The sequence below is a fragment of the Xiphophorus couchianus genome, chromosome 12 (genome assembly GCF_001444195.1).
Source record: "Xiphophorus couchianus chromosome 12, X_couchianus-1.0, whole genome shotgun sequence".
Classification (NCBI taxonomy): domain Eukaryota; kingdom Metazoa; phylum Chordata; class Actinopteri; order Cyprinodontiformes; family Poeciliidae; genus Xiphophorus; species Xiphophorus couchianus.
In genome coordinates this window covers 12,008,024-12,036,012 of record NC_040239.1, presented here as the reverse complement: position 1 = coordinate 12,036,012, position 27,989 = coordinate 12,008,024, and the positions used below count along the sequence as shown (strand labels likewise).

At 37.7% G+C, this 27,989-nt stretch overlaps 2 protein-coding genes across 7 annotated transcripts in view; both read right to left on the bottom strand.

The window, feature by feature from the left end:
* The window catches only part of aopep (aminopeptidase O (putative)), a 94,656-nt gene extending 82,912 nt beyond the window's left edge, over positions 1–11,744 (bottom strand). Inside the window, exons 1-6 of one of the 5 annotated variants that reach the window (XM_028033892.1) lie at positions 11,676–11,744; positions 9,858–10,573; positions 9,028–9,197; positions 7,403–7,622; positions 5,237–5,447; positions 4,743–4,867 (exon numbers count right to left, since the gene is read on the bottom strand). In XM_028033892.1, coding sequence (XP_027889693.1) covers positions 4,743–4,867; positions 5,237–5,447; positions 7,403–7,622; positions 9,028–9,197; positions 9,858–10,537 — 1,406 coding nt within the window. In that variant the 5' untranslated portion in view covers positions 10,538–10,573; positions 11,676–11,744. Of the gene's footprint in view, positions 1–4,742; positions 4,868–5,236; positions 5,448–7,402; positions 7,623–8,259; positions 8,318–9,027; positions 9,198–9,857 lie in introns of those variants that run through there. The other 4 variants (XM_028033890.1, XM_028033891.1, XM_028033893.1 and 1 more) reach the window with 4 other exon arrangements.
* Positions 11,745–13,194: 1,450 nt separating this feature from the next.
* dock8 (dedicator of cytokinesis 8) overlaps positions 13,195–27,989 on the bottom strand; it is a 63,235-nt gene continuing 48,440 nt past the window's right edge. For both annotated transcript variants that reach the window (XM_028033453.1, XM_028033454.1), the window contains 10 exons: positions 26,628–26,820; positions 25,933–26,076; positions 24,580–24,711; positions 24,222–24,356; positions 23,767–23,856; positions 22,930–23,166; positions 21,608–21,751; positions 19,489–19,595; positions 15,195–15,365; positions 13,195–14,631 (listed from right to left, as the gene is read on the bottom strand). In XM_028033453.1, the coding sequence (XP_027889254.1) occupies positions 14,580–14,631; positions 15,195–15,365; positions 19,489–19,595; positions 21,608–21,751; positions 22,930–23,166; positions 23,767–23,856; positions 24,222–24,356; positions 24,580–24,711; positions 25,933–26,076; positions 26,628–26,820 (1,405 nt within the window). In that variant the 3' untranslated portion in view covers positions 13,195–14,579. The remainder of the gene's footprint in view (positions 14,632–15,194; positions 15,366–19,488; positions 19,596–21,607; positions 21,752–22,929; positions 23,167–23,766; positions 23,857–24,221; positions 24,357–24,579; positions 24,712–25,932; positions 26,077–26,627; positions 26,821–27,989) is intronic.

Genomic DNA, 27,989 nt, shown 5'->3' with positions numbered 1-27,989 from the left:
CATCGTGTTGTGGGGATTCATTGCTTCAGTAGGGACAGGAAAGCTGTCCAGAGTTGACGTAAAGATGGACAAGCAATGAGTAAAAAGAAATCTACTGAAAGCGGCAACTGACTTAAGATTAGCTCACCATCAGGTAAAACGGCAATGCCACACATACATCTAGAGCTATAATGAAATGGTGTTCACCAAAGGATAGCTATATGTTAAAATGGCCCATTCAAAGTCAAGACCTTGGTCTAATGGAGAATATGTGTGGGGGGGACATAAAAAATAACTATTCACAAACAATTTTTTTTTTACCTAACTGAGTCTGAGCTATAAGAAGAAGCAGAAATTTCAGATGTGTAAAACAAGGGAGAGACAAAAAAATCATTGCAGTGAATGATGGCTCTACAAGGAGTTGAGTCACTTTTCAACTCCCAAAAGTACAAAATATGACAAAGTTTAAGGCATGTGAACTTTGTATGACACTGTAGCATGGAAAGAGGTAAGACGTTAGTGCTTTTATATTCCATCATAAACTTGAATCTTAGCTGCACGTCTTTTGAAGTTGCATAAGTTTAGTTATCTTTGCGTGAATGAAAACAACTCGTGGGTGGACAGCACTTCTGTCACAGCTTTTGAACATATACATGTCCTTACCCGACTTCTTAATCTTCGGTTTACTCGCCTTCCTCACGTATCTCAGCATAAAAACTTCACGCCACTGGGACTCCTATCCCTCCTTTGCCACTGTTTTCCCTCCATGCATCACACTGCAACAGCTATGTGCCTTCTTGCTGCAGCTTTCAGACCACAAAGCCCCCCTCCATTCCTGCTGTTTCCACTGGGGCACTGCACAGAAAAACAGCACTTGGCTCCATCCCAGCAATTGGGGCCCACATACCTCCCAATCTCTAGATTAAATAGCACCAGCCTCTGAAGTCCTTCCAGGGGCTAATGGCTTTTGTTACTGGGAATAATCCACACATCCTCTCCCACATCCTGGGGATCCGCTGGCCTGTTGTGAACCCCGCCTTTGCCCTCTTAATTTCCCTCTCTCATCTCCGTCTTAATCTACCCTTCAATTTCGGCTGACCTCCCAGCCTTCCCATGGCGCAGCCCTGCAGTTTTGTGCACAGGTATCCAGAACTGAGCCACCAGTGTTTAAGGGTGGATACAGTTGAGCTCACATTGGACGGAGAACCATGAACAGTTTTATAGGGGGTCAGTGCAGGTGCTATGCTAAGCTTAATGAAGGTCCTAAATCTCTTCTTGTTCATCTGCAGTGAAAAGCACCCTACCGAGCTAAGGAAAGAAGGAGAACTGCTTGGGAGCCCTCCGCCTAAGGAAAAGAAAACATCCGTCAGACAGCAGCCCCTGTGTCAGCACTTGAAGTTCATTCAAACCAAACATAGCAGAGGCAAGTTTTCGCAACACTGGGAAAAGGTTTACTTTGATCAAAGGAAACACTGTATTTTGGTTGAAATCGATGCCCAGACTGTAACCGAGTTCGCCCTCTTTCTTTCAAAATATCTCTGACAAAGACCGCTTTTAGCCATGACGTCAGAAAAGCAGAACACAAATTCTGGTCTGAGCTGTCTGAGCATATCCTGTCTGGGACACTTTTTCTCGAAGGAGACCGACATACGAGAAAGAGAAAGGCAGATGGAGGAAAAAATGAAAGAGACTGTGGTGCAGACCACAGACACTGGGTTGTTTAATAGGCCTCTCTAATTACACTGCTTTATCAGTAACATTTAAAATAAAAAGGCCAGGCATCAAGGGCATTTATTTTGCATCAATTTTCAAAATATCTTGATTAACAAGCCTTTAATTGCATCCACACGGAGGCCAAATACCAGCAGAAACAGTTGTGTTGAAAAGACGACATAATATCCAGAAAAAATGACACCTTTTTCAAATGCTGGAGGCTAGATTAAGAAGTTATTGGTTATATATAGAAGTGAAGGGAACAGAATGGAAAATGGGATATCATGAAGGTCTACTTTTCATCTACTAACATGATGAAAAGTGGAAAAATGAGAGCAACATTGTTGAAGGGCAAAGAGACAGGCTTATGAGAAAGGCAGTGATGGTTTTCAAACAAAAAATATGGCAAAACAAAGCAAAGAATAATGATAAGATGAGGATAAACATACAAAAGAAGCAGGATGGAAACGTCTACAGCGGTTGATCAGCTTCCAAACCACTTCAACACTAAACAAAACGTCGGGGTCTGGTGTTCAGGGATTTTTGGCTTAAAGAATTGCAGACAAAAACAAGGAGTAAAACGCCAAGCTTAAACAGAAATAAATTATGCAGAAATGAGCATTGAGAGGACCAATGCTTTAGTGGAAAAGAACAAATGGACATATCAAGTGTACAGTTAAACACAAATAGTGAAAAATAATGCAATAAATAAAATAAGAAAATAATTTCTTTTGGTAAAATGTACCTTTGCACATTGCAGCCAGAAATCTAAAGGTGTTTATTATAATTTTATAAGACAAAACAACCCAAGTTGGTGCATACTTCTTAAGTGGAGGACAAATGATGCATAGTTTGTTAGATTTTTACTAAAACAATTCAAAGTATGGGGTACATTTTAATCCACATTTCCTCATTCGAATGTCTGTAAATATAATCCAGTGTAAGGAACTGACACCAGAAGTCAGCTAATTGCTAAACAGAAACAATTTTTTTTTATGTATGTCATTTAATCTCAGGAAAACCAAATATTGCTGCTGCCTCAAGAAAACCGGGTTAGGAAACCTTAAAATCTAGACAACATCTAACACAGATACACTTTTTTACAATCATTTTAAATATACCTATCTAACAATAGCACATTCACTGACTCGTAAATTTAAAAGTGAAATGGTAGATATATATCCTGTCAATAAAAACACTCAGTATCTCAGAAGTACCAAGTTGGAAGCATTGGCAAGTTGGAACGGAAATGAAATCTAAGAAAGGAAATATGCAGAAAGACATTCAGTGAGGTGGATATCCACTAAGCAGAGTGAGACTGTAAAAAAAGGGTTTGAAAATTAATGTGACAATAAGTGTCTGGAGATTTTTAGAGAAAAAACTCAGCAAAAAGGTAGTTTAAAACAAGCACTGGGATGTGTATATCGTATGCAAAATAAAGTGTAGAAGCTAGTAATAAAAAATGTTTTAAAAAACTTTAAATAAAATAAAAATAATTAGCTAAACTAAAGAACAACTCCCAATAAATAAATAAATCCATATTTCAGCAGCAGATAAAATAACCATATGCACTGTGAAAGGTCTCACTTAATGCACCCGGATAATTGCCACCTCCACAAATCACTGATGAAGAGCATTTTCAGTATCTTTTAGCTCACCGAACTCACACAGCAACTTAGCTGTTAAGGTTCACTCTTACTGCTTTTTATCACAGCTGTTTACAAATGCTTAAGGTAACGGCTTTCAGTAGGGAAAAAAAGGCCATTAAATCCCCCTGTAAACAAACCACCATGCACTATTTATCAAACCATTTTGTTAATAGGTGGTAAGAATTCTGTAGCGCTGAGCAGTTATGAGTCAGATATTCCCCTCAGGAATCAATGGAGGCCAATAAAAAGAGACTGAATACTGGACTTGAGATTATATCTATTTTAGTTGACAACATCACAATTTAAACTCTTGTCTAACATTAGCTTGTGTCTGCAGAATGCATACAAAGGTTAACTTTAGGAGGATAATATGACGATCTCGGTAGATAAAGTTCTGCTTTTCCAAAGTCTCAACTTAAAAACCACAATTAACTTAAAAGACTTTAGTAGAATTGTAATTTTTTTATCAGTTCTTAACGGAACACAGTGGCCATATTAAGCAGGCTTAGTGGTTTGGCTTTGAGATGCCCCTTCTGTCAAGGAGCTCTGCCTCTTTTCTTTCTGCACAACTATTAACAAGGATGTAAAAGATTACTGGAAACCTTTATTTCCCTTTGGCTTCAGAGTCTGTAATTTCATGTGCAGATACATTGGTGGTTGGAGGTTTATATTTACTTACCAGTGACATGGATATCATACAAGTGAAATAAAACTTGAATAAAGGGGGACAAAAAAAATACAAACCAGTTATATTGGGTTATGAGCAATGCATACAAGCTTAAACGCCCACATCAATATTTGAGTAAAAGTCCCGTAACAGAGAAGCCATGTACTTTTTATAACCATTAACTAGTTTTAGTTGATTTCTGTCTGATATTTAACCAGTCCTTTTGGCAGGAAGTGTACAGCTCATTTAATTCTGTCAGTTTTCTATTTTATCAGTTAAGCAACAATTTAGTTTAAAAGGGTAAAGGAAAAGATAAACGGAGAAATGAGGGTCATGAAAGAAATTTAATAAAAAAGAATGGCAAGTTAAGAAGAATATAACATATAATGAAGGAATGATAAGAGGAAAAGAGAAAGGACACAAAAAACAAGATTCAGGTCATGAAAGGTTATACAAGGATGGCACAAAAGACACAAGGTGGGATAGGTGTAAGAACAGAAAGCAAAGAAGGAATGAAGGAACAAGAAGCAAAAGAAATAAAAATATGAGAGACAAAGAATAAAACTCTGGTCTGGTTTCCATACAGTTTTTCTCAATTTCATTCGTATCCATAACTCGAAAATAATGACTGTGTAGGAAACCAATACAATCAACCTCATATACCAGCATACTACCTGCTCACATTAAATTTCTGCCATTTCTGACTATCTGATTAAAGACAGACAAGTGAATACCTGGCCATGCCAAGACTGGAGAACCCTGCTGGGACGATGAGGACGTCAAGACGGGGAAAAGGGTGAACTCCTAGAACCGCATGGGCTGCAGCCAAGCATTGAGGCAGCAGCTTGAGGATTCCCATCTGCCAAAAAACACAAATTATGTTAACCATAGGAGCAAAACAAAAAAAAATTCAAACCCAAGCTTCTCTCAGTTTTAATTGTGTAAACATGATGATACATGAGATATGCAAAAGCTTGCAAATATGCTGTACTTCTTTACCACCACCTTTTACTTAAGTTTCATAAAACATTGTGTCAAGTCAGCTCTTTTGATTTGTGTACGAGAAGAATGTTTCAAATTAATGTGTTAAATGAGTAACATTTGTGCTGATGGGATAAAAGTAAAAAACACATGACACTCTGCTATAAACATTAACCAACAGCAACAGTCGTTAATCTTTTAAAGTCTAATTAGCCAAAGTCTCAAAGCTGAGTTGTCAGAACCCCACCTGGGCCTTCTGGAGCAGGCAGGCAGGGCTAAATACACGGTGTGGAACCACCCGCTGGGACCAAGCCGACCGTTCAGCAAACCGACAAGGGTAGTCGCCATGGGAACAAGAGATGCCGTCATCTTCCATGCCTGAATAATCAGTTAAAGAGAGCTCCTTATGCCCAAGGGAAGAGTGACAGAATGCAGAGTCTGAGCTGGTGGCCTCATCTCTGCCGAGGTAGATAAAAACAAAGGAAAAATATATAAAAATTATTAACCATTTCTTTGGATGTATCATTTTAAATATACACAAATCTGGAAGTGATGTAACTCATTATGTGGATTTTTTTTCCCTTTAAAATAATTAAGGAAACATCTGCAGCCTCTTGTAAATGTATTCATACTACTTAAAGTTTTAAAATGTGATCATATAACAACCAGAGATATGAATGTTTTCATTGGGATTTCATCTGATAGACCAACACAAACAAGTGTGTCATTGCAAAGTGAAAGAAAATAGATATGGTTTTACATTTTTATTTAAAATAAAACCAGAAAGGTGTTATCTGTATTTCAGTTCTTGTGGGTCATCATCACTTTGTAGAACCACCTTTCTGATTTGACTGGAATATTCTAACACATGATTATTGGCACGATCCAAACCTTTCCATTGCAGCTCTAGCTTTGGTGTCCCGGCCAAAACTCAAATCCTTTTGCAGCACCTAACAAATTTCCTTGCATTATTGCCCTATATTTAGCTCCATCCATCTTCTCAATAACTGACGAAAACTTCTTAGTCATTGCTGAAGTCAAGTATTCCCACAATGTAATGCCTTTGCCACCCTGTTTCACTGTGAGGGTGGTGTGTTCAGGATCAAATGTAGTTTTATTTTTACCCACATTTAGTGTTCTATAAGAAAGCCAAGAAGTTTCATACTCATCTCATCCAACCACAGAACTTTCTTCTATCAGTTTGTCCCTATATGTCTTTTAGTGAACTATAAACAGGACTTTTTGCAGGGTTTTTTTTCTTTCAGATTTGACAATGGCTTTCTTTTTATCACTCTTTCATAAAGGCCAGATTTGAGAAACACCAAGCGACTAACAGTAGTCTTGTCAACACATTTTGCTACCTGAGCTGCAAATCTCTGCAGCTTCTCCAGAAATGCTATAGTGCTTCTTGGAAAAGGCTGTGGTTGGTGATGGACTGCTAAATGAGATGCCAAGGAGTTATACAGTGAAATGTTGCCACTACAATGTTTCATCATTTATTAGATGACTTCCAGTGGCAAGTGATTGTACTAGATTATAAGTGGCAATGTCAAAGTAAAGGGAGCCGAATAGAATTGAATGCCAGTCTTCAGATTTTTAATTGCAAAACATTTTGAATAACATTTATTTTTCCTTGTACCGTGCAATTATGCTATACTTTGTGATGGTCTTTTAGGTAAAATCAAAATAAGACTAATTTAGGTTTGTGGTTGTATTTTGACAAAATATGGGAAGAGTTTCAGGGGTATGAAAACTTTTTCTTAAAGTCAAACCACAAATATGTCAAAATATTTAAGTGCTGACATGCAGTCTTATTCTCCCTAATCCAATATTCAGCACTTACTCCGTCCTCGTCCTCAGGAACTTTCCATTGGTACCGAGCTACAGCCAAGTTTCCTTCCAGCCATTCAATGAGCATAAAGACGTCCCTTGTACAGTAGCTAGAGACTCTGTGCTATGGCTACGTTTTTACTGGAGGAAAAACCATGAGTAGAGGCGGAGGATTACTGGAAACTACTGGCAGACTTGCCAACCTGCCAGCCAGTGGAGAGGGAAACACCAGCACAACCCTGCCCTGCCCTGTGGGAATTGGAGCTGACTAATGGCTCCAACCTACACTTTATTTCCTGTACTGCTATAAAAAAATATGATGTCTTTAGTTTTTTCTCTCCAAAGATAATTTCCCCTAGCCAGCAAATGCAATGATCTGCAGCTCTACCTTTAGCCCATTTCTCATAAAAAGCCAATTATGTTCTGAACACTATCCATCACCCTAACTTCAACTGAACCATTTTTGGTCTGGTGAGAGGAAAGTTTCAACAAGGAATGCTGAAGGCCAGACTTGGGTTAATAGCAGTCTAGAGAAGAGGAGGTCCTACAACAAGAAAAGGACACAGGAAAAGCATTAAAATACCTGCCAATCTGACATGGAGCGCCTCTTACTACTTCACCAGGAGACCTTGTAAGTTCTGACCCAAGCTCAGTCTTGAGGCAGCTGCAGCCCACCTCGTCTTCAACCTCGTTTTCCAGAGCTGAAGGAGTCTCTGTAGGAACCTGGCACCAGTGTCCCACAGCCAAAGTGAAAGTGGATGCAGGCATGGGCATTGTGACGTAATAGTTCCAGGACAGGAAATCTAAAGAGGTACAATAAATAAAAAATATCCACAATTACAAAGTATAAAAGAACTGATGTACAAACATAGAACATTTGCTCATTTTACAATTTTTTTAATACATGTTCAGTTCAGATTTTGCTACCGGTTTTCAATCGTCTGCCATCATTCAAAACATTAAATGATACACATTTACAGTGAAGGGATGTGATTAGTTTGTTTAAGTCACTAACAGTTCTTCACTAAGACACTAAGAGTTCTTCATCTGCTTTTAACAACTAATCTAACTCACATTAAATTTGACATTTTAGTACATTTCCCTCTCCCCCATCATTGTCACAGAAAAGACGGCAATGGTTCCTTCCTTTAGCAATCTAAACATGCAGCTCTGTCAGTCTTGCTAGGTAGAGACAGATGTTTTCACAGTGCCACTGTAAAGGGCTAAAAGAATCTGACATTCTTATATGAATGGCAGAAGTCTAAGACCAGACATGTAAACTTCATGTTGCACCAAAATAAGAGTTTCAAGTGACTTAACCGTTTCACCAAGGAATCATTTTGAAATGTGACTAGATAGGTGAAACGTTTTCAGTTTATTGGTGACCAAGACACGTAATGCCACGTAATCATTAATGGACAAGGTGCCAGGTGTTTTTACCATCAGGTTTCAAATCTGGTCTGCTGCGTGATGAAGAGGACAAAAATGATATGGAGAACTACAACAAAACACAAAAAACAGAGGAAGTGTATGTGTGTGTGGTCAGGGACACATACAGGATATTGCACACACACCCCTATGTACAGGACGTTTTGATACAAAAGGTCATTTTTATGTTACGTCACACAAACGTGTTAATAATCAAAGGAGAAAAATTAATAGGCAAATAATTATAAGGAAATATATATATTTTAAAATTCAAGGAAAAGCCTCAAGATGTGCACAAAGTGAACACCTGCGGCTTATAGACGAGTGCAGGCTAAATATGTCTTTTTTTCAAAGTTAGTAGGTTCAGCTTATATTTAGAAGTGCTGTCTCTTACAGCTGTGCACATTCAGACATAAGGAAATTGTTTTTACCCTTGTTTGTAAATTGGATCAAATCCATTCAGGCTGAAAGGAGAGCATCTTTCAGCATCACTTTTCTAGACTTGTCACAGATTCTTGATTTGACTTATATTTACAGGAAGTGGGAAAACTGTGCAAATAACAGCAGAATTATAAAGACTTGTTGATTTTATCAGGTGCAGTCATGGTTATGCTGTTTTATACCTGCTGGGAGGAAGAATCTGCAATAATGCAGATCCAAACTTCAAAGTCGCAAATATTTTTGCAAGAGACTGTAAAGAGTGTCATATTTCACCACACAATTAACAAACATTTCTGATTACTAAAAACAGTTTGACTTCTCCTGGGTCTCAAAGCTTACGTGTGTCCCCGTCCTCAGCTGGAACAGCCTCATCCTCCCCGCTCATCAACACCACACAATCACTGGGGGCCCGTACCCTCGCCTGCCACGTTGACATGGCAACAGGAGGCTCCTGGCAGGGGAAGAGGGCCCGGTTGTTGATGGGAGAGCCAGCGGTGTAAACACACTCCCTGGAAGGGTAAACAAAGGTAAATTATAAACAAACCTCCTTTCAGGACAACAAAACTCTCACACAAGCAATGAAAACCTCCTGTCTCTCAGAAGATAGTTTGCAAACTGCCTGAGTTTTCATGGAGACAGAAAAGTTGAAAATAGTGGAAAATCACATGTGACACAAGGACAATAGATTACAGTACCTGAGTGGAAATATTTACTCTAACATGGATTATGACCACAAAACAGCAAAAGTAGGACTGAATTTATGTGAAATTAGCTTTTTTCTTTTTTTTCATTTTCTTTAGCTGCTGGTTCAGTGAGTTTTGCACGTAGCGTGGTGATTCTGGTATTGTTGGAAAGGGCAGAGCTGGGCCATGTTGCACCGGGTATGCCTCGTTAGCATCCAATTACATTTTTTTTTATCAAGCTGTTTAGTTTTATAGCTGGGTGTTGTTGAGGTAGAAAATATTGTTTCTATCATTTAGATGAGCTTTTTCCCATCTTTTTTGGTAAATTATACAATGTCTTTTTAATTGATCTTGTTGGGGCAAGTGCTTAGGCGCCAGATCTGGATCCTAAAGTTAGCAAGTGAAAAATGGAGAATCTGTAAATGAATGAGTAATAACATCTTTAATATGTCTGTGTAAATATTAGAATGAAGCATAGAAACAAACCTGTTGTCCTGGTCCTTGGTCCACCTGACTGAGCCTCCCAGTGGTCTTGTCATGTAATAGATCCTAATAATACGTGGGAAGCCCTGTGATGTTGTGACCCCCATTTTTTTCAGCTTCAAACTCCAGTGATCTGTGTGAAAGTGAAGCGAGTTGCTATTCTGGACGCCAGGGCTCCGGCTGCATAGTAAAAAGCGCCGATGCTTTTCCTTCCAATTGGAAGAGGGCATGGAGAAAAGGTGCTGAATAAAATCTGCTTGTGAGTCCAGTGAAATATCTTCAGATGCAGCCGTAAGGGGAAAACCCAATGCCGCCGATACAGAATTAGTGTCCACCTCTTCCACCTTTGACACTTCAAGGTCACAGCAGTCCAGGACTAAAGTGAAATCCTCAGCATTGGAGCTATGAAATAAATCTGAACTCTGAGTGTCACTTCCAAGCTTTGTACCTTCCTCATTGGGTTCCTGCCTTGCACCATCTCCAGTTTCTGGTCCAATATCATCCTTAGTTTTAGCTATCTCAGCAGAGCAAGGCTCAAGGAACAGAACAATGCTACCACTGATGATCTTCTTGTCGAAACAAACGGTCAGGTCCAACACGTAATGTCTGACGAGTATGTGGTTAGTATTGGCTCTGAGAGGAAGGTCATCTGTGTCCGGATTAAGCTCCCCATCTGGCTCCATGTCACAGAAATTAGGTCAAGGTGGAGCAGAAGTTGGCTAAGAACACAGTGGACATATTAAACTTCTGTTTTTGTTACAATTTCTTTTCTACATCTCCAAATAACCTATCTTCTGTAAAACACCAAGTCTGAGAGTCATGTGATGCTTGATTCGGTCCCTTTTCCTATAATCAGATCTGACTAGTGATCTGCAGCTCAAATAGTGAAAAATGTGAAGTTACACGCACACACACACAAATAGACACTTACAACATAAAAAAATTATCTTGCAGTGCTTGTTTTCTGTTGGATTTAAAACTACTAACTCTTTATGAAGGCACGTTTTAAAAAGATTTCTGACCAATAAATAGTTCTGAAATAAAAACAAAATTGTTAGTGTGTGCCATAGAATAGAAATATCCCCTAGGCAGTGGCTCCCATACCTGGTTCCCCTGGCCTGTATGTTTTACATGTGTCTCTGTCCCAGAACACCTTATTCAAATGACTACAAGACCTCTCCCAAGTGTTGCAGAAGCCTGTTAATCACCCATTCAATTAAGTCGGTTGTTTGGAAGATGGGAGATATGTATAAAATATGTATAATAGGGGCACCGAGATGGAGACCTAACAGTAGTTCTCCATCTCCAAACTTGACTAGGGGGCTGAATAAAAATGCACACCACACCTTTCAGATTCTACGTTTAACGTTTAAAAAATTACGTAACAACCTCTAGTTCTTGAAATACTTCCCTTTGGGTTTGTCATTGTCAAACAACACAAAATCCCATTAAAAATACATTAAAGATACTGGCTGTAACGTGACGAAACGTGAAAAAGTTCACAACAACCTTTATAATGGCTTAAGTGTGGAAATATAAAAACGAAACACGCTACCTTGTTAGGGGTTGCACAAAATCACAAGAAACGACTTCTTTGTCAGCATTACGGCTAAAACAGGAACTACTTATGATGTGTTATTGCTGTTGTGTGGAGACTAAACAGTGAAGTTACCTGCTGAGAAAAAGCTAACTTTACATCACAAACCCGTCATTTATCGCGCAAGTGCACAGAACTAGAACTGTTGCGACTCTAAAGCTTTATTCGCACCCCTCCGGAGATAACAGTGCACAGCAATAATTTGCAAACAGCTACTAACATACCGCAGAGCATAACAAGAACGCGCTTATCGTGAAAGACTTCTACTACCGAGCAGTCAAACCTGTCGAGGTCCAGCAGTGATGTCGTCACCATAAAGCGACAGCAGCAGATTTTGTAGTTCCACGGCACAGATCTAGGCTTGTAGTTCTATACCGTTCATTAATGTGTACGTTCATAGTAAAGAAGATTAATATATCAAACTTACATAGCACTTTAAGGACACTCAAAAACATATAAAATTGCATCTAAATCATTCAAATCTCAAAAGAAAACTTATTTTAACATCTTCAGTTGTTTGTAGTCCATCAGGACAGTATTTTTATTTTTAATAGGGAAATAATCAGTTGAAACAAAAAGTTAAAATCAGTGACAGATTCATAAGAGTTTGGATAGTTTATGTAATTATATTTTTTGTGTGTAGCTTCTGATAGCTTTCACACTACTGTCACAATCTATATAAATAATTTTAATAAATAAATTAGAATTTATTTATTAGCTAATAAAGTTTTTTTTAATTTAAGTGTCTTTACAAAGACGGCTTATTTTACCTTAGCATTACTTTATTTTTTATATTAGATATAAATCTGCCTTCAAAGTGCTACATTCATAAATAAATGAACAACATATTTCCATACATTATAAAGTATAAACTTAGTAAATAAGTAATTTTATAACTAAACCTATTATTTATAATTCTGATTTAAATGTCAAATTTGTTGAATAGTAAGTTATTTTGTTTTAAAATCAAGTACAATTATTTCAGTTTTTCCTTTGTTGTGGTAGTGAAATGCACTATAAAATTATTTAAACTGTTTACATAGGTTTCAGACAGCTTTTGTTGACTGGAATATTTCAATTGCAGTGTTAACCCCTCCAACTGACTTCATGAGTAATGGTATGGTGTATTCTTATTGCACCCACAAGTTGGATTCTCCAAGTTTCTGGTCAGCAGTACAACAGGATCACTCTCCTGCCAAAATCAGAGGTTGCTCACCAATCCCAGTTCGATTTTAGATATGGCAGTTGAGCACATAAATTATAGAGAAAGATGCAAATATACACTATTTATTAATACTTCTGATGATTTTTATCTCATTAAACCAGAGATACACAGCCATTACACTACAGCCTCTACCTGTGAGGACGTTCTTTCACTGTTTGAATACATATTCATTATTTTACACACACATACAAAATCCTACTGATTGTCCAACTAGCAACTACAACTGTCCCAGATCTGAGAATAATATACATTTATTAAGTGCTGCAGGCTGCAATCATTAATATTTAAAATTGTTTTGCTATCAATAGCCAATATTTATTAAATGATTGCCAATTTGCTGAGTTTCAATCATCCTATGATACACTAAGGAAATTATTTACTAATGTATTTAGTAGTAAGTCATGCTCCTTTAAATACTGTGTTTTTTTCATAACACAGACATTTGATCTAGAGTAATTTTTAGTGCAGGACTCAGTGCTTTTATACCAACAAAGAAACTGGACATTATAGACAGAAAAGAAATATGCATATGTTAAATTTATTAACTTTCTGCAAAAGGACTGTGCTTGACAAATGTTCCTAATTTAGTAAAACAAACTGTATGAACAAATAGACAACAAACAACAGATTTGAATGCCACAAATGTATCTTACAACACACGTTTAGATTAGTTCAAAAATAGAAATGCACTTTAATTAATACTTAGTTGATACAGCAAGTTCCATAACTTTGTTTTACTAAACCATTAAAAAAATCTAACAGCTAATAAATACAAATAATCAATTGAGCAATGATAATGTATTTAAAATGTATTTCTATTTATGAAAAATAAACACATTTACATTAAATACATTGTGACCTAGAACATAAAACTAACAGGTTGAGCTGTCGTGTATGTAAATAATAAGATTAGCAATATTTCATGTTCAAAAGCAGGTCTTGCAAACCTTTGCTGAAAAAGTATTTCAGCATAACCTGTGCTGGCTGGATTTTAAAAACATTGCAATTCTTCTGAAGTTTCTCATTTATGATACAAAGAAACGCTTTAAATTTGGCACTGGAACTGCTATATGTACAAAAGTTAAATTGCTATCAAATAAAATGCAAAATACTTTAAAATTTTTGTAAATGGAACTATATACAAAAAAAGTGGCTTTTATGCATCTGTGGACTGCAGTTTAGACCTCAGAGAGGATTTCCTGCTCCTGTTTGTTAAATGCTGGATGTCCAGGAGTAAGAAAGCAAGACAAGGATGCAAGCTAAAGCAGAAATTTGTACATATTTCTCCAGTGCATAATCCATCCAGTACAAATAATTGAATTATATAATTATTTATAAAGTTCAATTATTTGAACTTTATAAATAATTAAACTAAATATTTAACTAAAAAATGTCATGCATAGAAACCCAGAGGTTCTGTAGCGCCAACCAGAACTGTTGATCACTCAAACTTTTTTATTCTGTGCCATATGCAAATCAGCATGTTCATTCAGAGATGTACATACATACAGGACACAATCATTGGCAGAATATACATAGTATGAACACTGGGTCAGTAAAAGAGCTTTGCTGACCACGAGAAAATGTTTGCAGCATTATCAGGACTTGATTTTACAGTGAAATATTTAAAAAGCTACACTTTGCTAAGGATAACCATTTACCCTTTTTTCTGTGCTCTGTTCTTATGCAGCATACATGACATTACAAAAGTGGTCATGCATGTATGAACAATGCTGAATTTACAACAAAAAAAAGGTGAGTCCTCCATGTTGACATGCCTTTTTCCTCAGATACATTCCGAGGTGTCACCAGCAGTTCTTTTCAGCTTATCTTCTTTTATGCCTTAGACTTTGTGACAATTTCCCTCTCCTTTCTGCAGCACTTCCCAGCAAGCTGAGGCACCTCAGGAGTTTTCCTCCAGGGTTCTGCGGAAACTCAAGCGTTTGAAAGAGTCCCTGACAATGGATCAGAAAAGACGTGAAAAATGTAAATACAACAAGGAATAATATTAGAAGGACTACAAAGAAAATACAATGGGATTTATAAAGATGTGCAATATCAGTTCATAGAAAAGCCACATTAATATTCATTTCTTGAAAAAGGTTTATTTTATTATTTTGAAAATGTCCTTTTTTAACTTCTTCTACAGGCAGGGGAAAAAATGAGGAATCACATTTTTATGTTTAACAATCAGGAGAATATTCTAATTTTAGCACATTTATACCAGGCAGTTTGCATAGAGAAACTGTCTCACAGACGCTGTTTAATGACATGCACAGAAACCAACCTGAATTTTAGTGAAAGATCTACTAAGCTTATGATGATTAACTCTAAAAATACTTAATGAGTGGCAGTCTTTATTGAAAATGTGGTGGAAAGTAATTTGGTATTGATGTAAAATCTCAACAAGTTGGCATTATTGGTGAAAATACATTAAACTCTCGAAATAAAATGTCTCTTTTTAGTCCCTCATTACCAACCAAAAAAAAAACAAAACAAAAACGCCTGCTTGGCTCACCTGTTCTCCAGCCGAGGCCTGACAATGGGTTTGTAAAGCTCGGGAATCTTTCTCTCCAACATGGGCCTCAGGTTTTCTCTCAGGCGGTTGTAGTTCTTCTTCAACTCCTGCTGGTACTCCTTCTGGTCTGATGTGATTAAGTGCTTATTCTTCTCAACAGCCTCACCACACCTAAAAGACAGAGAGCAAAACAATATGAGACGGCTGTTATAAGCAAAATTTGGTTCCACAGCATGAAATGAAAAACAAGTTCAATCGCTACTGCATTTTTTTTTATATATATAGAGCTAAAAGGAGCTCCAGAAGTAATCCTGAGCAGCCGATCTATTCATAATCCCCTCTCTCCCACTCAAACCTTCAAGAATAACTGCAGTGTTCCATGCTAACAATGTCCTGTAACTACTTGACATAAATCTGAGTCCTTTCCACACCAGATCTCTAAATGGGTTTCCAGTTTATTAGACTCTTGGGAATTTCCATATGTTGATTGGATTCCTTCCAAATACTCCTGCTGAAATGTGAAACAGACCACGCATGACCCAGAGCAAAGTTAAACAGAGCAGAGGAAAAACAACTAACCAACAAATAAAACATTTTGGCCTCCCTCATGTGCTAGAAAAAGGACAAAGCCTTGTTATGAAGGAAAGCACTAAAAGGATCTGGAGCATAGAGGGAGTGTGGTTTCTCTCCACAGTGCTCTATCACGACATGTCTAACGGCCAACATACAGAGCTCTATGTAGGAAATAAGAAAGAAGGCGCTGATTGCAAACACATGTCTGTGTTTATCTCTTAGCTTTTAATGAAGGTAATATGGAAACTCTAGGGTTGCGTAAGAATGTTCAGTAAAAGCGGTAATGATGGTAGAGTCACAAAACATCTGCTGGTGTTTGACTGACTGACTGACTGACTAAACAACGTTCCATCTGATGAACATTTTAGATATTTGGCATCACTCTGCCAGTAAATCAAAAGATAAGGATGGTCTTTTACAGTAAAATCTGCTTGCACAAGTACAGGCATCGTCCTTGTATTTTCTTAGGCGACATAAAAAAAATTATAAAAAATTCTTCAGCACTGCAAGCTCACAATCAAAATCAAGATGGAGGAAAAGTGCATTTGAAAAGTATTTATTTATTTAAATAGGTACATTTAAATTTGTACCTATTCACCTATTCAAATTTTACAAGGATCTGGACTTTGACTGGGCCGTTTTAGTATTTGCATATATTTTGAAGACAACTATTTGACTCTGGGTGTATGTGGAGGGTTCATGCCCTGCTGTGAGGTGATCTGTTGCCCCAGTCTCAAGTCTTTTGACGCTTCTTACAAGATTTTGCTCCAGAACTGCCGCATATTCAGCCTCTTGGCTGCTTCTCTGATTAATGCTCTCCCAGACTGGGATTCTGGGATTCTTTATGATGCTTTATTTGTTCACAAATGCTTCATACCCAGAAGAATTTGAACCCTTCAAAAACTAAAAGCGGTACTCATACTGAGATTAAATTACACACAGAAGGGCTTGATTTACTAATCATGTAACTACTGATGGTCTTTTTTTTTTTTTTTTTAAGTCAATAGCATTAGGTCTGAAAGAAACGTCATTTTGTTGCATTATGCGTCAAACATCATCCTCCAGCTTAATAGCTTAATGCCAAAGGCAGTTTACAAACCAGTCACAGCAACACAAAGCTTGAGACAGGCAGGCCCATACTCATTAATCAATCAACGCCCCTCTAAAATCCCGGTTGTTTAAGTCCTAATCTCTACAATTATGTATTTTACAAGAGCAGGTTAGAACAAGTTTCTGCTTTTAAGAGGCACTGAGGAGAAGAAGGGAAGCAGCTTTTGACTTTTTAATGAGAAACAAAAAACATTTTGCCTTTCCTTATTAGCTAAGGGAGAAATGCTATTTTCTGGATCATAGTGGGCATGTGATTTAACTTTTTGCTGCCAGTTTTATTTAAATGTTTGTTTTTTTGTTTGCATACTCTTGTAATTTAAATACAGCTTATGTAAAAGTTTTTTTTATATCTAGAGCTGGTTTTATAACTCATAACCATTTGGAGATTTCACACAGTTTATCTGATATAGTATCGGTCACTGTGCAGTGGACAGACATTTTGTTTAAGGTGCAACACATTAAATCTATTGTAAAGTAAAAGTCATACAACAAACTAAGAGCAGTTTTTTGTTGTTGTTGAAGATTAGGACACTAATCACCATATGTGGTCTTGTTTGGATTTAGATCTAAAATAGAAAAATAAACCTTTCTGAAATTAGTGTAAATATTTGCCAACCTGCTTGTAGCAATAAAGGCAGCTGGATGTAACATGTTGGTTAGAAAAATGTAAACCATCTTTTGGAGGGAAGTCACACATGCACAGGAGATGAGTGGCCACAAACACAAACATGAAGATACCCGTGCACAAACATTCACAGTGCCACTCTGACACCATCAGGAGGGTTAAGATTACATTTAGAATATATAAAATATCAAAAAACTCTACATTTTAACTAAATTTGAAATAGTCTGAACAAAACCAGAACCCTTCAGAGACATTGCAACCTCCAGCAAAGAGGTTTAAAAAGTCTTACAATATATTATATTTTATTTCAGCAGCATAATCTCACACTGAACTTTTTTAAGAATTCAGCCTTGACTTTCAGAAACCTTCACCAGGGGAGGAGTTCAGCCACCAGTCACTGTTCAAAATTTGACAGATCTTTGCATTTCAAAAGGCACATGTGTGTCTGTTAGAGATATGTAATTTTAGAAAATGTTGCGATTGTGATAATATTGGTGAATACTGCAATGATGATAACAAAATATGTTTTTTCTTCTTTCCCCTTATTCTATTCTATGCTTCCATCACTCTCTGACCTTCAGCATTTTGGGAAATATCATTTGTGTCCAGTGTGATCATCTGCTTCTGTGAAAATGTATACATTACATTAGCATGGAAAATTCAAGTTCGTACTACTTAGAATATATTGTTGGATGAATATACCAGCCAACTAATATTGCACTCCAAACAGTCCTTTGCAATATGAATATTGTGCAAACTGAAGTTGCCATCATAATATATTAGCAATATATAGTAGATCTATAGTGCCTACCTTAATAGACACTATAGCTGTAAGTAAACAACTATAAAAAATAAATTACAAAAAGTGTAAAACAAAACTGTGACAAACGAGGCTGGATGAGAAACATTTTATTTGCCATCACATATAGCAAGGAAGGCAAAAAGTGTATAACAGAAGATCTGTGATGCTAGGAGTCTGTTTCACTTTCAAAGGTTCCAGTAAGTGCTTCAGAGTTCATGGTATTACAGACTATTTGAAATACCAGGATATTTTAATAAAACATGTGGTGAGCTCTGCATGAAAACTGAAAACATGTTTTTCAACATAATAAAAAAGTAGAAAGAGCAAAAAGAGTGGACTCTGGATAAACCTAGCAAGAGTGCGTAAAGAGGAATGGCCATAGATCTCTTCCTCTGAATGCTGCAACCTTGTGAGAAAAGACTAAATCCTGTCATTTGGTAAAAGGGAACTGCACCAAGCATTAAAAGCAGTGATAGAAACAATTATTCCACTTGTAATTTGGTTAAAAACAATTACTTCTTTACATGGGATTTCTTTTACTGTTGTCCTCTAATAAAGATATGATGCTTCAAATGTATTAGTGTAATATTTTACTGCTGCAATAAAGGCCTTTCTTTTAATTATTGATGACTGACACTTTGACCCAAATTTAAACTTGCATTTAGAAAGTCGGATGGCAAGAATTAAAACTTAATTCTTGTCAATTTATATTCTTTAATCATATCTTGATTTAATTTAGAAAAATCCTTAGCCTTCTGCATTAACATAATTTAAGCAATAAGACCACACAAAGCCTACAGAGGATTTTTACTTTCTTCATGTCGTCACCAAAAAATATTGTCATTTCTACAAAGAAAGTCTCTTTGAAGTTTGATACTTTTCTTTTTTTTTTTTTATCTTGTCAGCCGCTGCCATTAACCAAAAACACTAAACAGACTGACTGGTGAAATGAAAAAGGGCTCATGAACTTTTATCACTCACCTAAAAAGCATCTACAAACAGTAAATGACCTGCGCTTGCATAGTTCTGTATCAAGTCCAGAGGAGCCCAAAACACATCACACTGCATTCAGTCATTCCACACTGGTGGTGGTAAGCACAGTATGTTTATGCTGCCTTTTTCAATTTTGCATGAATCTGCTGCGGTGTGTATCATAAGGTGGTGATCATTTGCTCCTGTCTTACCTCATTATAAACTCTTTGAAACACAGGCGCAGTTTGTTGTGGTGACGGAAGAGCTTGGGGTCTGCCGGGATCTCATTCAGGAAGACCTGGGCCACCTCCAGCGGGCCCTGCAGCATGGGCGGAGAGGGAGAGAGTGGAGGGAAGGAACAAACACAAAGGGACAAAGTTAGAGAGGGGGGAAGAAAGAGAAAGGAAAACATGGCAGAGGAAGGAATGAGAGGAAGTGCTTGGGAGTATATGAACAAAAGAAGGGATGAGAATGGTTCTCGTTTAGAAATGGGGGGAAATGAACTTATTGTCTAATGCAACTAGGAAACAAGGCACTAAACCAAAGCATGAGGAAGAGATCAGATCAGAGAAGGAGGCATGATTAGCGTACTGAATGGCTAAAGTCCCCGCCAAGCCTGCGTACCGCCACCATTTGGCTGCCATTTCCCCAGCATGAAATCTTGTTATCCTAACTTATATTCATCATAAAACCACAGAACGCTCACACTAAGCTCACATCACGACAGGCACAGTTAAACAGCTCTGATTAGCATCATAAATGCATTGGGTCTGGGCCTCAGTCCTGGGTCTGAGCTACAGATCTACGCACACACAGAAATCCAGCCTCCTGCACTGATTACAGTCAGGAGTTATATGTTTACCAAGCTGCTGAGCATTAGCGTTATGTATACAACCATCAAGTCAGAGCGAGAGAAACTGTCAGATTAAGACACTGGAAGATAAAACATAAGGGGAGAAAGGAAACGGAGACACTGAAGCTTGCTTTGTCATTACTCCAACATTCGCCATGCTGGCAGAACCTGGAAGCTATCAGATCAAAGAGACCTCCGGTTCAACACGCCACGCAGCAGAGACATGAAAGGAGAAAAGGTCCATGGATTGACGTTTAACTGAATCAAGAGGAAGCAAAGGAAGGATTAAGGTTATAGATAGGTAGAAAGCTTTGATGTGTGATCACTGTCTTTTGTCTGACGTGAAGACTTGGACTAAGATAAAAATTGTAAATGTAATAACAGAAATAAAGGTGATCTAGTTTGTTATATATTCATTGTATGACAAAGCAGAGCAGGAGTCATCTTAGGAGTTCTTTCAAATAGAGTCTGGTATTTAGAGTTATTATTGCCAACCGCATTAATAATGTCTATCATGGTAAACCTAATTTAAGATGCTAACAGTTTAAAATAATTTTGTTTTGAAACACACTTCAGATTTGTCTAACACCAGCTATTCTCTCACACACTATTTGACATCACCTGCAGTTCTAGCTCCTATACAGCAATAACAGTATGTATGACTTAACAATCTAAAACATAATAGCAAAATAAAGCTCTTTACTACCAAATTTTTTATATTTTAAATAGATATTGATATACAGTATATATACAGTACAGACCAAAAGTTTGGACACACCTTTTAATTCAATGAGTTTCCTTTATTTTCATGACTATTGACATTGTAGATTCACACTGAAGGCATCAAAACTATGAATAACACATGTGGAAATATGCACTAAACAAAAAAGTGTAAAACAACTGAAAATACCCCTTATATTCTAGTTTCTTCAAAGTAGCAACCTTTTGCTGTGATTACTGCTGTGCACACACTCTGCATTTTCTCAATGAGCTTCAAGAGGTAGTCACCTGAAATGGTTTTCACTTCATAGGTGTGCCCTGTCAGGTTAATAAGTGGGATTTCTTGCCTTATAAATAGTCATGAAAATAAAGAAAAACCATTGAATTAGAAAGGTGTGTCCAGACTTTTGGTCTGTACTGTATATATACAACCGCCCGCCCCCCCCCACACACACACAAAAGCAAGCATTACATCAGACCAGGGGCTATTTTCATTAAAAAATAAATCTGAGGGGCGTGCTGTGGTGGCGCAGGGGGCTAGCACGCCCCACGTTTGGAGGCCTTAGTCCTCGACGCGGACGTCGCGGGTTCTACTCCCGGTCCCGACGACCTTTGCCGCATGTCTTCCCCCTCTCCTCACCCTCCTTCCTGTCTGCCTACTGTCGAAAAAATACGAGCCACTAGCGCCACAAAAACTCTTCGGAGAAAAAAAATGGAAAAAATAAAAATAAAAAAAATAAATCTGAAACCCTGCTTACCTGGTTAACAATGGCTCCCACAGAGCCTTGTAGCACCATCTGTAGCATCTTAGCATCAGGTTGCTCCCGATGTGTGGCAACTGCAAGCTCCCTAGTTTTCTTCTGCATGTCCTCTATGGCCACCTCTATCGGAGTAAGGTCAAACTAGAAGGAATAGAGTGGTAAAATTATTGCAATGTCAGTGTTAATGTCAGACATGCATGGGTTGGTCTCTGGTATGAAGCCACAATAAAGTTTCACACATTCATGCTGATCATGACTGTGTGAAAAAGCCATGACTGGCTTTTTTGAAACCACTCATGGATTAAAAAAGCTCTTATACTTAACATTTTTATGATTAAGGGCTGTAATAACTGTTGTTTATTCCAGCAGTATGGTGCTGTAAGGTTATGCAGTGCTGCCCCTCTTATACCTGTTATTGAGCACTGTCAGTCTGCTGCTGGACAAACTGACTTGGCTTTTTCCCAAAAGAAAGACAAATTAAGCTGCTTGGAAACAATTCCAGTCCCAAAAAACATAAACAGTTATTACTTAGAAACTACTTAGAAACTAAAGGACCCCAACCCATCACATGAATCCTGGAACAGGGTCACAGGGTCTTTTTGCATGGAGTTTGCATGGTCTTCCTATGCACGCTTTGACTCTCTCTGGGTACTCTGGCTTCCTCCCACAATCCAAAAACATCACCGTTAAGTTAAATGATTCCTCTTAGTTTTCCTTAAGTGTGAGTGTGTGTGTATATGGTTGTTTGTCCTGTCTGTCTCTTTTTGCCCTGCAATGGATTGGCGCCCTGTCTTGTGTGTACTCCCCCTTCTCGCCAATGGACCACTGGGTATAAATACCAGCCCCCCCTCACAACTTCACAAGCGTAAGTATGTTAGGTAATGGCTGGATGATTTAAAACTACATGTAGAAAGTTTAAAGCATCATGTCTGTAAATAAGTCAAACCCAAGAAGTCCATCCGTGCAATTAGCCAGACTAATAAACTTGATGATATCAATTTATCATATTTCTGTTACTCAACAAAGACAAGGACAAATATGTGTAGCATTTTGTGCTGAAATTGCTTAGAAACTACTAGTTACTCTTTGCATCAGAACACATAAATACATGATATAAATGACAAATATTAATTCAATATGTTAATCTGTCTTAGCAAATTTAGGACTGAAAATTTTCAGTGTGTACTGTTTTTGCTCAGTACACACTGTCATTGTCATATTTTTACTCAAGGTGCTTGTATTGTAAAAATCTCATTCCTGCCCATTTACATTGTCAAAAAAAAATTTAAATAAGAGCCCATCCCTTTTATGGAACTGACCTCCTCTTTCTGGATGACATTGATGCGTGTCTTGACATAGGGGAAGGCGTGCATGGTGGTGAGGATGGTCTTCCTCTTGTACTGCTCGTTGAGCTCACCCCGAGGTCGTCCACTCTTGGTGAAGGGCGTAGTGTACATAAACCGCCTCAGGTTGAAGTTCTTCTCAAAGTTCGTTAGACGGTCTTTCATCTCATAGTCATCAAAGAAGGGTTCCACATATGTGATCTGAATATATGCCTAGACAGAAGTGGTGGTTTATTTGAGAACTGAGATTTAGTGCACTGTACAGTTCAGGTTTTTGCTTTGCTTGGATGTTTTCCATCACACACGTACATTGAAAACTGAAAATATTCTTAATGGAATAGTTTAAATTGAGTGAGGATTTAAACTTGGTGTGGACTGCATATGGGTAAGGAATACTTTACCTATGTATGTAGGAGGAGGGCGCTATATTGACACCTTACTAGCCTAGAGAGTGAGCATGTGTAAATGGACACATGGAGCATGTGTAAAGAGAGTGACCATGCACAAAGTGGGCCATAGTCTTGAATCCCCTCTGGATATCCAGTCCACACACACCAAAGACTTTGTAATTACTTTGCAAAAATATATTGATGAGTGAGGACAGGATCGTCAATTAAATGAAAATAAATTTGGTTTATTTTGGAAAGGAAAGAAGCAAAACAACCAAGACAAAGCAGAAAAGTGTTTGGCAGTGCCACTGCTTAGTGTCTATTATCTGTTGGTCAGTGGTAACCATTAAACTTCATACTTATTCACTGATGTTTGACAGACATCAGTGGAAAAACTGTGTAATACAGTAGTACAGTGACCTACCTTGCTGGGGTTGAGCTGCTTTCTGTCCACAGGTGTAGAGTCCTTAATCATTACCAGCGTTTCATCTCCAAAACACTGGCTATAAAAATTCTGAGAATAGGAAAACTTTTGTTAACTTAGTATAATCTTTATAAAATACTGAATATTTTGGGATAATTCATGTTGATGTTTGAAAGATATTATAAAGCATAGCAGCATAGCATAGCGGCTTCCCTGGTGAGATGAATGCTTGATGCTGACATTATATGGACTTAATTCCCCTCACAAGCATGTAAATGATTTTTCCATGCTCCTAAAAGGCTCACGAAAAACAGATGGATAATTGCTAGTTATTGCACTCTCTCATGCTGTTCACTCAAAGTCCCTCTGCTGTTATGGGATTCTACCAGTCCAGCTGGGCACCATCTTCCCATTTCATTTCAGACAAAACACACATACAATTCAGTCCCTTGTACCTCTAGCCTGTGTGATATCTCGGGCAGATGCGTGATTCCAGGCTCCTTGTAAATAAATTCCCGTTCATCCAAGTCTCCAAACTTGACTCCATAAAAACCCACACGGAAATAGGTGCCAAACATCCTCTTGTGGCCCTGATGGGGAAAACAAGAAGAGTTTAAATCAGCTTAATCACTATGGCACGTGTGTCATGTTTTCTTTATTACGTCAAATTCTATTTTTACATGAGGATTCCTTTTGAGAGCCATAATTATGAGAAGCTTTTATAAAATGGCTCCCAGCCTCACAAAAAGGTTTTCTATTGTATGTTTAACATCACCTAGATGAATAAATTAGAAGTTTCATTATAGTCTTTACCTTCTGGATGATGTTATCAAAAGCTCTGTGAAGCTTGTCATGTGTGGAAGCCAGTTTTCGAAAATCTCTTCGAGCCTCCAAGATTGGTATGATGATCTTGTACACTTCATTCACTGCCTCATAGAGACCACCCTAATAAAAACACGTTATAGCATGAAGATGAACCATATATTTATAAAGATGGAGTCAAGGTCACATGTGACTCAGTTAATGGCACCCTGTACCACAGGATGTCACTCAGCCTTTTATTTAGAACATTTAACAAGACTGGATCATATAGAAAGGGGAATCATTGAGGAATCATTCTTTCAATGATTCCTCTTTCAATGAGGAATTCTTTTTAGCGTAATCTCTCTAGGTTTTCAATAGGATACCGGTCTAGGGACTGATAAGGCCATAGGAGTTTGAACTCACATTTTTGTGTTGATTTGACTACAAGTTTTGGATAATTATCTTCTTGAAGGACCCAACGAAGACCCTTTTTCAGTATACAGTTATAGCATACTAGATTTTTATTTAAAATATGACTTTTGAATAGAAACAAGACGGCATCTGATCCCCTGAGTGTCTGGTGCTGAAAAGCTCAATCTTAAGACCCTTTCATATCATCCTTTCCGTCAATGATCTAAATACTTTCTTCTTGACCCCACAATGGGGGTTCTTTAGTTGCATGTTTATTGGGGAACTACACTAAAAAAAAGTCTTGTTCTTATCAATGCACATGGTTCCAGTTCAAGTCAGACTTAAACAAACTCCATGTTTCCCTCACACACAACTGTTTGACGAAACAGTTGTTTTGTGAAACGGTTGTTTCGTCACATAGTAATGTTTTTTTATTATTTATTTATTTTTAGTAGTTAGTTTACGATGGTTGTTATGGAGACTTGGTAACTCTAAACCCCAAAACAACATTCTGTGAAGCAGTTCAATCACTGGTCCGATCTCAGTGCAAATAGAGGCTAAATAATAAAGGCTCCTCATCTACAAGATTGGCAAATGGATAAAAATAACAGGAAGTGGTGAATTATTCATGAAAAGTTCCCATTAACTACCCTAAAAGTAGCATGTACCTATTTTTTATAGTTTAAAGAAAATTATTGATGTTTTGAAAAAAAATACGAAATATTTTGTCTTCACAATTTTTTTCTCAGATTAAAGGCTGAGATAATATTATGTTTATAAAATGTAATTAATTGTAAGATCTAGCAAATAAAATTAACAGCATCAATATTTGCATTTCACTTAGAACACATGTAGCCATATATTTTCAAAATTGTGAAGAATTACAGTAATTTTTACAATGATATCAGATGGTGGTACATATTTTGCATTGCTATAGCTTTATTGTCTTACATTGCTGAAAAGCTCAGCAGCCTGTTCAAGCAATCCCACCAAGCCGCTCTCCGTGAAGTACCGTCCCGAGCACACGCCATCCTCGTCCGGGGACAGGATGTCATCGGACACAGCTGACTCCTCAAGCACATTGGGGGAAATGTTCTGTGAAGAAAAATCAGTCGCCGAATCAATTAGTTAGCCCACTTAATCAAATAATCAATCAAGTGGCTTAAAAGGATGTGTCCTGCTGTGGTGAGAGGGAACCATCTGGATTATCATTCAATCAATGAACTGCTGACTGACACAGAATTCAGTGTCCTGTGCTATTAGAGTGCTACAGAGGTATTGTATGAGAAACGCCTCATTAATGGTGCCATCATTTTTGGAACCGTTGTAGCCGTTTATTTTCCATTTGTTTTCACTTTAGGTCAGCTGGCTGCAAAATGAGCATTTTTGTCCTCCTTCAGTTTTTAAGACAAATATTTCAATGGACCTTGTCTTGATGGTAGAAGCGTACAACTTCCCCTCTCCCCTCCTCCCAAGGACTTCAAGGCATTAATTAGGCCAACTTGACTAATGTCTAAAACAAATGACTTGGGCAGGTGTCAATGACAAAGTCTTGATCAGGATGTCTCTTTGTTGGGTTAATGTTATTTGTTAAAATTACTTCCTCCAGTATCATTCAATATGTTTCTTGCCATTTCTCTGCATACCTGAAAGGTGACACTTCCAACAGGAAGGTATTTGTGATCCTCCAACATGCTGAGGTACTCAGCCACCAGAGCAGCAGCATGGACCAGGCACATGGCTGACTCTGTATAACACTTCCTGTTGTTGTGCTTCTCTGCCATGTTCTGCAGCCAGGTCAAACGGAGGTCAGGAGACGTCTGGTAGCCCTTTGCTATCCTGGAGGGTAAAGAGAAAGAGCATACGTTTTCCCTCCTTTTTCTTTACCCGTTATTTAATCGCTTACAAGTCTAATTAAGATTAAAATCTGCCTTGAGAGCAACTCAACTGAGAAAAAAAACTACTATGCAGCACAAACAAGATCACTGAATGGGAACAAGTCGTATATGCAGTACCAAGCACATTTACAGTATATTGCAAAATTTTTGAACCTCTTAAGCTCCCCCCCCCTCATTTCATCACATTAAAATCCCAAACTTCAAGGTTTTTATTGTGATTTTAGGAGATAGACCAAATGATGTTCACAGCTGTTAAGTTGAAAATAACAAACGTCTTAAATATCTCACAGTTCAAATCCTCATATGAAAACATAAAGAGTATGACACAGGTCCACTACACATAAAGTAAAGAAAAAACAGAAATAAATCAAACGTCTTCAAAATGAAATGTAGAAAATATGAGTAAATGTTAAGCCTACTGATAATATTTGAGCAAAATGTGGACCAGTGTGGGAGCTGTAACATAAAATTCAGCTACTATAGTCAAGTGCAGAAAAATAAAAAAAAATATATTCTGAATCTGAAATGACTCATTTATTATTTATTAAAAAAGCAAGTGAATCACTGTACTACAAGTAAAATTGTATTCCGCATCTCAAATATTTGTCAATCATCTACTTTAAGTGCACATGTTTAGATATATGTAAAAAAAAATTGTATGTGAAGGTCCTCCTGCAGCACTGTCAACACAGCCACTCACCAGGTGACTGGCAAAGCCTGAACAGAAAGTTGCATGACGAATAAGATGCGATACATCACTGAGTCACAACGAGGTAGAGTGCCAGAATCATCAGTAGCACATGTATGCTCTCTTTGTTTCGATGCATCCCCCACTTGCTCCTTCTCAAACACGCACAAGCACTCTCCCATTTGTATGCACACTGTTTAGTTTTGCATATACACAAAACCAGATCAGAGGACTAAACTGCTACCACATGGTTACCATAGTGAAGACAGCAAATAGGGGCTAAACAGTGCAGACCACAGAGAAATAAGAACCAGCATTGAGGGGTTTGGAAGAAGAAAGAGAATGATAAGCAAAATAAAAACAGATGATATAGAGAGGCAGACTGAAAGAAGGAGGTACCTCTTTTCACATCAGGTTCTTTC